The sequence below is a fragment of the Watersipora subatra genome, chromosome 6 (genome assembly GCF_963576615.1).
Source record: "Watersipora subatra chromosome 6, tzWatSuba1.1, whole genome shotgun sequence".
Lineage (NCBI taxonomy): Eukaryota > Metazoa > Bryozoa > Gymnolaemata > Cheilostomatida > Watersiporidae > Watersipora > Watersipora subatra.
The window spans coordinates 22457251-22474600 of NC_088713.1; the positions used below are offsets into that span (position 1 = coordinate 22457251).

The 17350-nt window shown below is 37.0% G+C and overlaps 1 protein-coding gene across 1 annotated transcript; it reads right to left on the reverse strand.

The window, feature by feature from the left end:
- Positions 1-1609: 1609 nt before the first annotated feature.
- On the reverse strand, positions 1610-3379 carry LOC137398128 (general transcription factor II-I repeat domain-containing protein 2A-like). The gene has a single exon (XM_068084237.1). It carries the CDS (start codon positions 3377-3379, stop codon positions 1610-1612), a length of 1770 nt encoding a protein of 589 aa, XP_067940338.1.
- Between the last annotated feature and the right edge of the window lie 13971 nt (positions 3380-17350).

The following is a 17350-nucleotide window of genomic DNA, read 5'->3' on the forward strand; positions in this document are numbered from 1 at the left end:
TTAAGAGTTCAAATATTTATAACTTCTATTCCTTAAAATTATATCTTCAGCGTTGTATTATAAAACTGCAATGCACACAAATGAGAGCATTGTATCTAGGCAGAAAACTGGCACACATCAATGCTATAGTCTAAATTTATTAGAAAGCTCATGTTTATTGCGATGGAAAACTATCAATAGTTCTAATGAAAAATGCCAGAATTGAAACAGTTCATACCAGTTTTCTAATAATTAAATAATAGTATTTTAATATTATTTTTATTTACAATAACAATAAAAACATTTCATTTTTATCAATAAAATCAGATGTTTTATAATTAAAAATACAGTTTTGAAGACTACTGAGGAAAGCTAGCATCTGTGACAATAGAAGGAGACTCCCAAGGTGAAACAAAGATGTATAAATTACCAATAAGAATGTCGTAGACTGGGTAACATCTAAATGCGAGACAAATTTGTGATGTTTGTTACTTGTAATACATTAAAAATTTATATTAAAATCTCATAAAATGCACAGAGTCATAAAGATTCACAGTAAAAATAGGATTGCTACTAGTAGTACAAACTGAGCCGGTCTCGACTAGTCAGTCTATAGTTAAGAGGTTGGTGATTGATTCACCAAAACAGTGATTGACATTTATTGACCTCAGTTTTACGCAATAGCATGACATGAAGACACAACTTGCTCAAAAAGTACAGAACTTCTGAAAAAAACTTGTGTCATCTAAAATATTCTATAAAAAAGTTGCACTCACGTCTTTAGAACGATGTTGATGAACAACTCCAAATTTATTGTTCACGCTCTCTTATGTACTGCGCTAATATACCCCTAGGCAGCGTCAGTGGTTTGTCAGTAAAGCCAAGCTTTGTTCCTCAACGTGAATTAGCTAGTGGTGCATTTATTTTAACACTTCAACAAGGCTGCAACAAAGCATTCAGTTCTTTCAATATTACAATGCATTCTTGGCAACTGGCAATGCTATCCGCATGGTCTGTGAGCAAAATCGATACACGCACTTTACAAATTTTCGGCCATCTGTCAAAATAGACCAACATCACGTGAAGATGTAAGGAGATAAGCTGAGAAACTACGATCTATTGTGGCAACGACCTAGATTGACTCATTATATTTAACTTATGTGACATAACAACGTAATCAAATGTAATACTCACTGATACAACCTTTAACTCGAGATAATTGCAACGAAAACGTAACTGCGCTTGAACGAGGAAGTCAACGGTAGGCGTATCCCTTTGTGCGCGCATTCCAATCCGCACTAGCAAATTGCGACCATTTATTTCAACAATGCTTAATAAGGGAAAGGAAGAGTGACAAATACGTTTCTAGTAGTTTCGATAGTTGCGCCAGTACGTATTCCGATGTTCTATAGCAGCGGTGCTCAACCTTTTTAGACATGTGATCTACTTTTATATTTGCCTGCCTTCAAAGATCGACTAGTCTAGCGAAGCCCCGAAACAAAAAATTAAAAACAAACTTGAGCCTGTAGTGGTGAGCCTATCACCTTTATTAAGTTCCACATATATGCTTATATAATGCAGTGATCCAGTAAGTAACATAATTTTAAAGGAAAAACATTCATTCTCTACCTTAGTGAGAAACCTGGCACTGGGAGGATGCAGCTAGTTTCTTATAGTCAGGGTAGTAGCAGGTTGTTGCAAGCCTCATACACGCCAGTAGGTGGTCATCTGTCATGGTGGATCTGTATTTTGATTTTATTATCTTCATGTAAGAAAATGCAGATTCACACAGGTAGGTTGATCCAAAGCAGGCTGATAAATTAAAAGCACATCTTCTTATGTTTGGATACTTCTCCTCTAACAACAATCCCCACAATTTTTCCCTCTCAGTGGTTGCCCTGGATTTCATCTCTATGTCATTTTGAAGGGAGACTATTTCATTTTCCAATGCAGTTGTATCCAGCTGAAAGAGTGCTCCCATTTTGAAGGCAATGTCCTCCACATCTATGTCTGTGGCAAATGGGAAACACATATATGTGGCAACAGGCTCAACTGATGCAAAGTCATTGAAGCGCTTGTCAAACTCTGATGAAATGCTTTGCACCTGCTGAATGTAATGTGCACTATTGAGTTCTGCAGAGGTTTTGCCCTGACGCGCAAGTTCGGAGTTCATGTGTTGAAAGTAGCGCAAGTCCTGGCGTTCAAGCTTGGTTGAGATCAGCTGTAACTTGCGTTTAAATGCGTTCACAGAGCTGATCATGTTAATTACATTTTTGTTTTTTCCCTGCAGCTCTAAATTCAGCTCATTCAGAAGAGCAGTAATGTCAGTAAGGAAAGCCAAATCCATGAGCCACTGTTCATTTTCAAGCTGTGCATATTCCGCATGTTTAGATTGTTTGAGAAACTCTTTTACATCAGGCAATAGCTCTCTGAATCTTTCCAAAAATCTACCTCTGCTCAACCACCTCACATCTGTATGAAGCAGCAGATCTGTGTGTTCTGCGTCAGCCTCTTCCATATGAGCGCGGAAAAGTCTCCTCTGTAGGCTCCTTGCTCGAACTGAACAAACAATCTTCATGACAATATCCATCACCTCCTGCATGTTTAATACTTTCCCACATAAAGCCTGCTGGTGGATGATGCAATGATAATGAATAAAGTCTGGAAAAGTGTCATTCTGTTTGCAATGAGCTATAAACCCATTACTACAGCCCACCATAGCGGGTGCCCCATCGGTTGTAATGGAAACAAGCTTACCTAGCGGCAGTTGGATTTTGTTAACGAACTCCATGAATGCTTGAAATATGTCTTCACCTCGTGTATGTCCTTTAAGAGGCAAGATGCAAAGCAGCTCCTCTTTTGCAGTCATGTTATCGAACATCATTCTTATGAAAAGGCACAACTGTGCCACATCCACAGAGTCTGTTGACTCATCAAACTGAAGTGAAAAACACTCACACATGGCAATATCTCTCTGCAACTGGGCTGTGACGTTCTTCTCTATTTCCTCACATCGCCTTGTCATCGTACTTCTCGATAACTGAACGTCTTTGATTGCGGACATGATTTCATCTTTGTTTTTAAAATCCACAAACAATGAATCAGCAGCTTCCATAAATGCTTCCTTGACCATTGCTCCATCTTGAAATGGTTTCTTATGCTTGGCAAGATGTTGGCAAACTCGATATGATGCTATCTTAGCTGCTTTGCCTCTCGTATTTGGCCTGGTAAAAATAGACTGCTGTGCAGCTAGTTGCGATTTCAATTCCTTTAATTTTATTTTCCTTAATTCACTTTGGGCAGGAAAATCATTCTCGTACCTTTTATGCATGGTTGTGAAATGCCTTTCGAGGTTACCCTTCTTAGGAAGCGAGATGATGGCTTGGCAGATGAGGCACATGCATTTAGAGTTGGAAATGACAAAGAAATAATCCTCTTCCCATTCCTTGTGGAAGTGATAGGTTTTTTGTCATTTCAGATTTGTCTTAACACTCATTTATGGGTTTATGTTTTTATTCAAAAAGAAAAAACGAGATCGACTGCTAGCAGAAAGCTGCATAACATTTTAACAAAAGTTATTTTGGGTGCATGAAGAACTATACACGGTTTTGTATCGAGTGCGGACCTATCGGCTTTTTCTGCGGTCCTGTGCTGGGAACTTATGAATGGCGTTCACGTGTATTTTTGTTGGTCTTGAAATACACAATCAAACACGACTATACATAAACAACGATAATAGGTAAATAATGTTATTATTAAAACTACTTTTTTAGTGCAGTAGTTTAGTAAAGTGCTGTGCAGCAATAGTAGTTGCTGCTAGTTAGTGAATAATTATTATTTTATGTTGTAATTATATGTTATCCTAAAATCATCCCGCGATCGACTGCCAAGCACTTGAAGATCGACTGGTAGATCGCGATCGACTGGTTGGGCACCCCTGTTCTATAGCTATTGGGTAGGAGCAAACAACTACAACATTTATAGGCTTTCCGTTTCTATCGAGCGCACATACATCGCGTGTGCAGACTGGAGATTATATAAGATCGTTAGGTAGCATTAATTATTTCACTGAATGGAGAGTGTAAGGATATCAGTGAGGCGTGAATTTTCACGTCATGTTAGCGTTGTCATGTTAGTGCCATCTTAAATGTTAACACTCAACAGAATTCACAATGCAGCTATTTGGTATCACAAGAATAACCATGTTGTTATATTGCTGGGGGAGCGATTAAGCACTCACCGTGAACTCCTGATCACAAGAGGCTGTCAGCTTGGTCTCCAGTCACTATATAGCGATGGGGGGTCACGTGTCTCCTAGACGTCTAAGCCGTAGCCTAATAGCTGTCTAAGCCGTAGCTTCCAGTAGCTATAACTTCTAGTAGTCTATTTAGCCTGTGGTTCTTTATTCCTGAACGTGTTACAATATGAATATATAACATGCCCTTTTTTTCAAGACTACACCGCTTAATCTAAAATCCAAATACGAACTCTAATTCCAATATACTCAAATTTACCCAAGTGCAAACACTGTTAGCAGAACACATAATCTCTCAAGAGGTGCGTTAAATTCAATGAAGCAGCGTTATCAAGCCAAGCAGGTTAGATAATCACAAAAGCTTCAAATCATAGTTACCGTTTCGAAGATGAGATAAATATCTCTCTACTCGCCCAATATTCTGTTTACTCGTCTTTTCTTCAGTCATCAGTTATCGCAAATTTAACAGTTTTAATCGCACCCCAATCCATCTCAATCTACCTCATCTCCATTTAGCAAATCACCTTCCTCCATACTGGCAGTATCCCCATACCAATCGGCCTTCTCATGTTCCTCCTCCAGTGCCTCCGGGTTATCTGAAACTTTTGGCTCAGAACCAGCAAGCTGGTCGTCATTGCCACTCTGAACTTTTGGCTCAGAACCAGCAAGCTGGTCGTCATTGCCACTCTGAACTTTTGGCTCAGAACCAGCAAGCTGGTGGCCGTTGCCCCTATGAACTTTTGGCTCAGAACCAGCAAGCTGGTCGTCGTTGCCACTCTTTTCGGAACTTTCAGGTTGGACCTCCTCTTTGGGTTCCTCAACCTTACTCTCCTCACAACTAGCATCTCTGCTAGGGACTACTCTCACAACGGAGGTTTCAGGTTGGATCTCCTCTTTGGATTCCTCAACCTTACTCTCCTTACTAGTAGTCGTTACGGAACTCGCGCTCCTTGCACTCCTCCTCTGAGCCCTCTTTTGCTTTACAGCAGCCAAGTGCAACAGAGCCTCTCTATACTCCTTTTCACTCTCAATCTCCTCCTCCAACTCTCTCTCGTCCTTCTCTATAGCAGACAATGCGCGCTTGTACTGCTCCTCTACTTGTCTCCTCGTATGCAAGAGCATAGCTTTCCTCTGCTCGATGGCAGCCTCGGTCGAAACAGACTCCGACTCCATCTCTTCTACAAAACTATCCATCTTAGCAACAAAGGGTAAACTTGAACTAGGCTTCTTCAACTTAGAATCCGGTCCCCTATTGTTACTCTCCTCTACCCTACGCTTAATACCCGCTGCAATATCTCTATAGGAAGACCCACCAAGAGTACATCCTTCAAGTCCATGGTCTAACTTCCCACAAAATCTACACAATGTCTTCTTGCAATCCACCGCAAAATGTCCTTGACCTTTACAATTATAACAAATAAATCCAGGACACTGAGCAGCATAATGGTCTCTAAAGCTTTTGCAGACAACACACTTAATGTTACCTGGCTTACCGTACACTTCTTTCTTACCTTCGCTCTCGTTCTTACCCGACTCACTCCCCTTCTGCTTACTAAACACTGTGTTACCTTCTGAATCCCTCGTCACCTTCACACCTCCACCCCTGCTTCTACCTGCACCGCCGCTCTCGGCACCACCACCTCCCGGCGAATCGCCAGCACTCTTCATAAGTGATAGAGAAGTAAGATTGGTCTGATATCAATCTGAAACTATAAACAAGGTCATTTATAATATTCCATACCATATTTCTTAGGTGGTTTACTAACTCAACCTGAGCTAGTGACAACAGGTTCTCTACTAAGAGGCACAAATTTACTTCTAGAATCTCTTCTAGGCAAATCATTACTATCTCCTGGAACGAGTCTATTTTCAACAACAGAGGTTTCCTCCTTGTGTTCACTGATGCCAGGAGTTTCCTCCACGTGCTCAGCCACACCAGGAGTTTCCGCCCCTTGTTCAAGGATCTCTAAATCGGGGATCATATTCTTCTGACTTTCAGATAAACCGTTGGCATTTTTTACTATTTCAGAGTTGCCCTCTTTTGAGGAGTAGCTATCCAAGGAAAGACAATTTTCCTCAGAAGAGTCAGACGATGTGTTCTCGTCATCAGAATTCAACAAAAACAAATGTTTTCTATTTCTGCGTATTTCACTCATGCCTACATTGACCCAGTAACTTTCAGGGGATTTATCCTTTCTCAAAACTATGCCTCTTGAACCTACATCAGTAGGAGCTTTTACATAAACCATTTGACCAGGTTTTAACTCGTCTAACTTTGAAACTCTATACTTTTTATCCCACCGTTTCTTAATTTTCTTTTTACGTCTAATTTCATTTTCTTCAAACAGTTCATAGTCTACATCACTTTCATATGGGAAGCCCAAGTTTGATCTAATAGCTCGACCAAAAATCAGATCACTTGGCGTATATCCTGAAGCCAAAGGTGTAGTCCTATACGCAGACAAAGCCACATCTTTATCTCGGCTTTTCTCCCATAATCCTTTAACAATTTTTACGGCGCTTTCTGCTAAACCATTAGAACAAGGATACCGGGGGCTACTAGTAGTTAGAATAAAGCCCATTTTCTCTCCAAAGTTTCTAAATTCTTTACTAGCATAACAAATTCCATTATCAGACCTGATAACGTTGGGTATACCAAATCGAGAAAACAGATACTTGAGTACTCGAATTATCTCTCTTGCAGTTTGAGATTCTATATGCAGACATTCTATCCACTTCGAATAATAGTCTATAGCTATCAGATAATATTCGTTATCAAACACAAGTATATCTGAACCTATCACCTCCCATGGTTTAGAAGGCATTTCTGCTTCATACATGGGCTGGTGTTTAACTTGACCATGCATAATGCAAACATTACATCTACTTATATAATCTGCAATCTCCTTACTATAACCAGGCCACCAAAAATGACGCTGAGCTCGTCTGCGACATTTCGTTATGCCTTGATGACCTTCATGACAAATTTCCAAATACTGCAGTCTTAATGACTTGGGAATATACAGCCTAGAGTCATATAACAATATATTATTATAAATACTTAATCTTTCTCTAGATCCATATAAACCTATCAGTTCTTTACTAGAACCATCCATTTCAGATGGCCAACCAGAATATAAATACTCTATACACTTGAGAGCATCTGAATCTTTACTAACCTCTTCTCTTAGTTTCTCTTCTTTAACGTCCCCATATGCAGAAGAGGAAACTATCGAGTTAACATAAGCTTCAACCTTATTACAAACAGCTTTACTTACCTCATCACAAACAGCACCACTGTTCGGACGGCTAAGCAAATCAGCAATGAACATATCTTTCCCAGGAGTGTGGAAAATATCATAATCATATCTCATTAGTCTTAACTTAAAACATTGTACTCTTACAGGTAGTTTAGACAAATCCTTTTCACCTAAAATCGCAATTAAAGGCTTATGGTCCGTCTCTATTTCAAATTTTCTACCAACTAAATAGTAATCAAACTTCTCACATGCCCATGTCGTAGCTAAAGCTTCCTTTTCGACCATGGCATATCTACCTTCAGTTTCAGTCATTTTTCTAGAAGCGTATTCTACAGGTTGCCACGCACCTTCCTCGTTATACTGCAGCAAAACTGCACCTAGGGCATTTTTACTAGCATCAGCAGAAACTCTATGTTTAGCATTTATCTTGAAAGTACATAATACTGGACTATTAGAAATTTCTTTCTTAACAGTTTCAAAAGCTTCTTGTTGGTCAGGACCCCAATACCATTCCGATTTACTACCCGTTACTCCATAAATCGCAGTACATAAACCAGCTAACCTTTTATTAAACTTCATCAAATAATTAACCATTCCGGTAAATCTCCTGGCCTCCTTTTTGCTCCTCGGAGGCTTCATTTCAACTATAGCTTTTATTTTACCTGGGTCTGGTTTAATACCAGCACTGCTAACCAAATGTCCTAAAAACCTCACCTCGGTACATCAAAATTCACATTTTTCTTTCCTCAAAGTCATCCCAGACTTCTCAATTCTATTTAAAACTTTATGTAAACGTTGCCAATGTTCGGTTACAGTTTTACCGTAAACTAAAATGTCGTCCATCAAACATACAATTCCGTCTAAGCCTTTTAATATCTTTTCCATTTCCCTCTGAAAAAATTCAGGGGCTGAAGATATCCCAAAAGGCATTCTCTTAAAGCAAAATCTACCCCATGGGGTTACAAAAGTTGTCAATTCTTTGCATTTCTTATCAAGTCTAACTTGCCAAAATCCAGAGTTAGCATCAAGTTTGGAAAACATAACTCCTTTTGCTAGTTTACTCAACATGTCTGATATCCTAGGTAAAGGATATACTTCCCTTCTAACACATTTATTCAAATTGGTCAAATCTACACACATTCTAATCTTACCACCTTGTTTTGGAACGATGGTAAGACCAGAACACCAATCAGTTGCTTTTTCTATAGGTTCTATAACCTTACTTTCCAACATTTTATCAATTTCTTTTTTAGCTTTTTCACGCAAGCCTGCTGCAATAGGCCTAGGCGCGTACAATCTAACGGGTTCAGCATTCCTATTTATGTCAATACTAAAAATACCAGGCATTGTTCCTAGTCCCTCGAATGTTTTAGGAAATTCCTTCAAAGGGTCAAATTCATTAGCACACAAAGCATTAATAACTGCTAACAAATTCAACTTCTTAATCTCGGGCATACCTAAAAGATTTCTTCTAGAACCTTTAAGTATGTAAACAGAAGTATCAATAGCTCTGTAAGTACTTTTAATAGCTACATCAGCTACTCCTAAAACATTCAATCTATTTCCATCAGCTACATTCAAAATTTGCTCGGGTTCTTTTAAATTCAAACCAAGCTTTCTACTAGCTTTTTCAGTCATAGTGGACACATCAGCTCCTGTGTCAAAAGTAAATTCCATATCCTTACCATTTACAGATAAATTTCTGAAAAATTTCTCGTCTAGTCAGCTGCTATTACTAGACTCAGAAAACCTTACTCTGGGAGTAGGACTTCTTCTACCTTCACTACTTCCACTACATTTCGTACCTATCTCTCCTTTGACTCCTACGTACCTTGCAGTCCTTAATTGTGTGCCCTTTGGCAGCACAAAAAAAGCATCTTACCTCTGGACAAAATCTGATTTCATGTCCTCTCACCCCACAACCATAGCATTTATCTGCCCCTGGAGATGGATACCGTCTAGAATTTTTGCTAGATCTATCATCATATCTCCTCGGGGAATACCTGTCTCTACTTCTCCTACGCCATTCAAGTGGTCTCTCTCTAACAGAATCCCTAGATGAACTACTATAGTCTCTAGAGCTTCTAATTTTACTATAGTCTTTATCGTATCTACTTGACTTCCTATCCTTACCATACCCTCTAGATTTATATTTGTCTCCAGAAGATACTCTATTCATTTCTTTCTCATTATCTGAATCAGAGTCAAATTTAAACTGACAATCTTTGTCCTCTGATTTGTTTTCTACTGCATCTACTTCCAATTTCACATTAAAATTGCCTGCTTTGACGGTTTCCATAGTTCTTTCTGAATCTCTAGCTATTTTTTTAGCTCTCAAGATACCTGAAAACTTAGTCCAATTCAAGTCATTTTGTTGCATCAGCTGGGATCGAAGAGAAGATTCTCTCAACCCATTAACTGCAATAGCTAAAGCAAATTCTTGTCTCAAAGCATCATGTTTAGTTCCAAAAGTCATTTTTCTACTTAAATCTTCAATTTGTAATAAATAGTCATTTTCATTTTCTCCTATAGCCTGACTAGCAGTTACAAATTTCATTGTTTTAACATAAACAGTTTCTTCAGATTCATAAACAGTTTTCAAAAGTTCCATGGCTCCCTCGTATGTAGAAGTTGCACTTTTTTGATCAAAACCTAAAGATGTCAAAGCTGCTCTACCTGCCTTACCCACGGCATTCAACAAAGATACTAATTTCATTCTACCTCTAAATACATCAACAGTTTCTTCCTCGCCATCTATTGTAACTTTTTCTTCCCCTAATCTCAGTGTGATCATTTCAATGCTTAGATCAAACTCATTTAACCAATTTTTCCATGATCCACCAACATCGTCGCTATTAATTACTAGTTTCGGAAAGTCATTAAAATTCAAATTTCTAGCCATTTTCAAAAATAGCTTAAACTTACCTCCGAACACCCTTCGAAACCTCTATAACAATGTAATCACCACTCACCTTGTATAGTGTCTCCCACTTATCACAGAAAATACACCACGGAAAATCACTAACCACTGTATCACCACTATCGATGGCCGATATCACCAGTTATTCACCACTACACCACAATATAATAACGTATCACCGATCACAATTCTCCCCGAACAATCCTGCCTACGACGCCATGTTATATTGCTGGGGGAGCGATAAAGCACTCACCGTGAACTCCTGATCACAAGAGGCCGTCAGCTTGGTCTCCAGTCACTATATAGCGATGGGGGGTCACGTGTCTCCTAGACGTCTAAGCCGTAGCCTAATAGCCGTCTAAGCCATAGCTTCCAGTAGCTATAACTTCTAGTAGTCTATTTAGCCTGTGGTTCTTTATTCCTGAACGTGTTACAATATGAATATATAACACATGTCTTACCCTGCTGTGTTGTAAGTTCATAATACATGAAAATGTGATTACAAGCTCTTAAAAGCTCAAAAACGAACATTTAATCACAGACATCACAAAAATGTCGTAGTTTGGAATCTCTTGATTTCGATGATGTTATCACACAATGTAGTTGTTGTTTTGACATGAGAGGTTATCAGATGAAATTTTAGGCTAATAAAAGGCTCAATATAAAACATCTTGTAGCACTAGTTTATGAAAAACACTTCGGGTTCTACCGGAAAGCCCTATCACATATAGATGCAGTTTACAGTTTCGTTTCAGCCTGATCTGATCGTCTATTCGTAATCTGATCATGTGACCCCTGCATTCTGCCATATAGCGCGAACCATTTTTTTACTATAACAGATGCCCAGCAGGCTGCTCACATTTATCAGAAGATGATATACACTCCTTCAAGCTAAGGTTAAAAAGTTGAATAAACTTTTACAATAGGTTTTGATATATTTGTGCTCAAAGTGACAGCATTGCAATGATGATGAAGAACAGGCATTTGGACAATAGACATTGCTCTATTGAATGCGTGAAGTATATTTGTAAAACTTTCGACAAATGAGGTGGCATGAAAGCGTAAACAGAAACCATTGTGTTCCGCAAGGCCCCATTTGAGCTGCTTTGGAAAGGATTTCCAATATACAGCGTTTTCGCGATGGTTGCAATTAACTGTTTGTTTTTGAGCTTTTAAGACCTTGTAGGGACACTCCCACATATGTTGCACCTACAACATAGCAAAGTAAGACATGGTGATTATGTTGATGCCAAATGACTGTAATGTGAATTTTGTTGAAAATCAACCTATAAATGAGTCCCGTTTCTTGCCGTTTAGTAAAAACCTACCTGAATTTATTCTTGCCACCCTCAGGGCTGTATTCCCTGGTTGCAAGTTGGGGCGGCAAGTGTTGGACGACTATGTTATAAACATCTGGGGGATTGGCGGCGGTGTTAGCCTCAACGAGGTTCGGTGCGGCACCACGAAGCTCTGAACATTTTAAGCATCAACAACTCTCAAAGTATACATAAATGCAATTCATTGTAAGCATCAAAATCTACATTAATATATTGTTTATGGTTCATGGAAAGCAAAACTTTTTCTTTATTCAACGAACGATAATAAAATTATTGCATAAAACTCATGTCCCTACAGATTTTTGCAAGGGAAATTGACAGCACAAGAGCTATTACTTTTTTATTGCAAATGCTCTTGTTCTGTCAATGTGTTATTGGGGGGAAATCTTTCACAACTGATTCTGTATCTATTTCAACATCTTTATATATGTGAAATATTAGAAAATTATTTATACGAGCCTCCCCTAGTGCTCCTCATCGATATTTTGATTTGGTTATGTTATGATAAGGAAAATGCAAGTTTGGGGGTCTTCTTAACACCCCCACCATAAACAATAAAGTTCAGTTTCCACGTCTTAACAAAGTCTCACAAGATCACTCATTTGGCGAGATCACCACAGAGACAATATATACCGCTAGTTGCTCATAAATTAATTGTGGGGAATTCCAGGTGAGTAAGCTTAGACTTCAATTTTTAGTACTTAACCAGCAAAAATCACTAGATGGTTAGGGCGGCTCAGCCAACAAGCCACCCCAAGGAATATGGCCCTGGCCACTCTTTCCAGTATAATTTTTTAACAATTTTTAAGGTAATTAGCAGTATGGCTGGCATACCAAACAATTAGTAGCAACTTAAAAATGTTGGTAATAGTAATTTTTCGTTCTGGTTTTATTATTTTTTAATTATATTTCAAAACTTCTGTTACGATTTTGCGCATAAAGACCTGCAGTAGTGATAAATTAGACATGTGGAGATTTTGTTTGCAGATTTGGAAAAAAGGCTTGTGAAGTTATAATGTCACTTAGTGAAATATTCATCGTATATATTTAGGCATTTTTTTAGGTTTTTTTAATGAGAAAAAGACAATAATGCAACATGAATTAAATAAGAAAAACTATTTCCTAAATTGTTTTAACCGTTTAGCGTTTTTAGCGTTTGTCTGTGTTAATTTTTATCTGTATGTAAAACTAAACATATACTCTAAAATTCTGTTTCTAGGGTTTAGATGAGGTTCAGGTTTATAGATACTGTTGAGAAAAAATAACTGGTACTTTTATGTAAAAAAAACTCACAAGGAGAGTTAAAGTTTTGTATATCTTATTCTTAGATAGAGCAAAAAATTATGAAAGCTGGCAATTAATTTGAGTTTGTGTTATATGACAACAATCAAAGAAATGCTATTGAATTTTAATCAAAAAATAAATAATAAAATAGTTGTATTTTACCAGTTCTGTTTTTTGTGTGCGGTAGGACTTTGAACCGAGTCTCCCATAAAACAAATAAATGTTTTGAACTCTCCAAGTGGCTTCTTTTACCAAGCGAAAAAATATTTTTCCAGGTTGTTATACTGTTAATTTATTCCAAGCATTTGTGTAAGTAAAATCCATTAAATATCTCTAATTTTGGCAAAAGTTGTATTCTCCTGTTTATATGAACACTCAACTCTCAGTTTAGTAGTTGTCTTGCCTTACTTCGTCACTAAGGTTCGTTTTTCAATAGTATGAAGAGAAGTTTCCGTTTTGCCATGCCTAGTTCCTAGCCTTTCTTGGACATCAATGACGACAGTTGTGTGCAATCTTGAATATTGTTGTTATACTGTCAATTTATTTTAGGAATTTCTGTGAGATCCAGCCTTCCATTACAATATTGCATATAAAATTGCATCCACACCAGCTGATTTGCCAACATAAGTTTTGGTGTCAATACCTGAACGATTTTATGGAAGTTATCGGTCCATTTTTTCCGTTCAAACTGAGGCGAGTTTGGACCCATGGACAACTTTACCATTTTCTTGCAGGATCGGATAACTTAAACTAATACATTTTTAGTGAGTCAAGATTTCCATTTTGTCATAATAACATCGACATAATATCTGAAGCTGATGCTATAACCACTGGTTATAAATAATGCAATGCTGTGCATTCTCTGGGTTCTATTTAAAGCCTAATTTTACTGTAGTTTATCTATTGCTAAATTACAAAATACTTGATTATTGTTAGTTTTGATTTAGCAGGTTTGTAGCGATACATTATTTTAAGGTCACTGCAAGGTCGTCTACATCATGTCAGAGTCTGAGTCAAACACTCTTCTTTTTTTACATCCCCAGTACATTTTCAGCTTGCTCAGCATTCTTAGAATTTGCAACACAAATTGAGCCTGCAGCCTATTTTAGATTATAGTTAGCCACTACAGAGGTTTTTAAGGCTTACCAATTAAATAACTAGCTGCTCTTTACCAGCAATAAGCTACATAGATCTGAGAGCACAACAACTGACATTTGACATCACAACTCACTCTGTAGCATACATAATGCACTTTATAGTTTGTATCTTTTAGTTGTAATATAAAATATTTTAAAATACAAAATGTATGTTTTCTAACATCTTAAAATATAAAATACCATATGCATGCTTGTTTGAATACTATATTCATATGTTTAAAGTACCAATAGGTTGACTTGATGGAAAAAGTTATGAATGAAAAGTGATAAAGAAAACGTCAATAATACATTTAATGTCCAACCATCTCATTTCGAATAAATGACCAACTCTTCTCCAAGTTCAGCAAAATGAGTATTTAAATCTATGTCAAATGTAAAAGTTGGACTCGCCAAATGCAAATGTTTAACGATGATAGAAGCAAGTGTAAACATTGCTCATTATATATTAGACTATAAGCTTACAGCGACTAATGAGGGACGAGATTGGGGTTTTCCTTAACCAGAAGTTGGGGCATCTTGTTTTTCACATAACTAGTTGATCTACTTATAAAACACTCAAAACAAACAGAAGCATACATGATAAATTTTTTTTTGGAAAAATGGTTTTTACATTCTGTGTTTGACTCTGAATCACCAAGCAAAAAATATATAAACATAACAAAGTTAATAGGAGGAAATTATTTTTATTGAATGTTTGAATATAAAAAATTATTAAAAAACAACAACAAACAGTTTGAAGCAGAAAAAAAAACACACTTTATCACATGCTAGTCAGTAATTTCTCCTTTGGGATGATCAAATGTCCCATTCATATGTTCTTACGGTTTTTTTCACAGGCCTTTTGTGTCCTATAAAAGAAAGAAGTACCAAAGTTATATGTCCTCAGTGTTCTGAAAGACCCATTTGTGGCATTGCTTTTTATACCTGCTGTTTATTCCAACAGCTAAATCATATTGTGAATCACAAGTGTTACACACAAAAAATTTTTGTCGTACTTCTCATTTTCGTAGCATGTAAATGGTTTCAAACCTCGCATATTTAATTATTCGAAGCAATTCAAATCTGTGATTGAAGGGGTTATTTTGAAACACTGTATTAACAACAAAGTACTGTGTATGATGTAAACATCAATTTCATATTATTGCATAAAAACATTTAAACATCGTATCAACAACGAAGTACTGCGTATGATGTAAACATCAATTTCATATTATTGCATAAATATTTGGGAGGTTTGATGGTTTAGGAGGTTGGACTCTCATCGTCTTCATTGGTAACATCCATACATCATCTTAAGCAGCTCTGTTTTCAACGCACAGATTTTAATAATATTATCTCTGAAGCACAAAGTATTAATTCCGAATAGGAAAGACAAATTTCCCACATGTTTTGACATTGAAATTTGACCATACACACATTTTAAAAGTGTCAACCGCAATAAAAAAAAACATGCGCCCCGCTGTAGCTAAAAGCGTGACTGTCGAATATAGAAAATGTGGAGTTGGGCAACAATTTCTTCACTCATAAACTCGTCAGCGAGGAACAGTTCGGAGTTGTGCGACCACTCCTGCGTATCATGTAAATACGTCTTTCCCGTTACTACCATCAAATTCACCACATAGAAGCTCAACAGTTTGTAGCATGTAACACTAGTGATAGCCAAGTAAACGCAACTTTCCTAATAAAGTTGTTAGCTGAATAAAAATAATATAGTAACTCATTATTAAGAGTAATTATGGAAGAATTATAATTTCATAACAACTCTGCAATACCTACAATAATTCACAATGCTTAGTTTAAATACCTCAAAGTAAAATATATATTTAGAACTACATCAGCTCTAATAAAAAGTAAACTCATATTTCTCTTTATTCTAATAATTTTGACCCAACGCATACAATCTTTCTATGGCCTGTATTGACTACAAAAAGGTTTATGACTCAATTCCTCAGAGTTGACCCCTTGAGTGTATAAGGTTGTACAGTGTTCACCCTGGCTTGTGCTGTTCCCACAACCAAACAAGCAGAGCAAAGTTTGAGAGTTTTTATGATAAACGCATCTGCACACCACTTACGAGAATTATTCATCAACAACGTCGCAAACCCTTGTTTCGAATTCTTATCAACAAATTTAACCATCGTTTTGTAGAGTCGTTTAAGTATAATAACGATACAAAACATATACATGCCTAGTTAAATATATTACCAAGTCTTTGAAAAGTGTCCACAGTATCTTAAAACTTACCCATCTGATCGGATTATACATAAATACACAGATTAATTCGGCCAAAAATCACCACAAAACGCTTAAAAAGCTTGGTTTAATAAAAGTTAAGACCAGCCTATGATACGCCAATAAAGCCGTGCGACAGATAATAGAACTATTTAGCAGTGCGCATCTCACGAGAAAACCGTGCTGATTTCACCAGTCTATGGCGTTGTTTACTTGTAATCGAATTTATCCGAAGGTTTCTGTAATAAATGTAGACCGTTTGGGGCGTAGACCGATTTACAGGTATGAAATTGTGGTACACAGTTTATCAGCCTATGTTTTTTGTCCAATCAATGAAGGTTTCATTGAATTATTTAAAATTTTAGCTGAAATTCTTGACAACTTATGTACAAGCTAGGGCCGAACTACGTTGCCCTTTTATGACGAGAACATTTTTTTATTTTGCGGCAGTTTGCAGAAAACTTCCAGACGCGCGAACGCTCATACTTGCTTTCTGTTCAAGATCGCTATCAAAACCATTCTACATGTACATTCAACACAACAAACTTTCAAACTGTGTATATTACACAGTAGCTTGCCATTTTACTTCTAATTTTGCATTTCAGGTATATAATAAACATATTTCCTTATTGTTGTTAAATTACATACATTACAGTAGGTTAGGCCTAATTTTTTTTAACTTAACTAACTTTTCTATAATTGTCGAAATTATTATTTGCACTTTTTTGAAGTTGTGCTCCCTCAAATTTATTTTATGTCATCTCGAACAACTTTCATTTACACTATACTCTGCCAATTCCTGCTGACAACTACTCGTTCAACAACCAACACTGCCATTTCTTTTTTTCATTATCACTTATTCCATTATCAGGTCGTGGGCTGTATGACAGTGGAATTTCTAGTTATTAAGATGTTGATGACCCATC

Coding starts and splice junctions, on each gene's coding strand:
- LOC137398128 (XM_068084237.1), bottom strand. CDS start 3,379: ATGTGCCTCATCTGCCAAGCCATCATCTCGCTTCCTAAGAAGGGTAAC.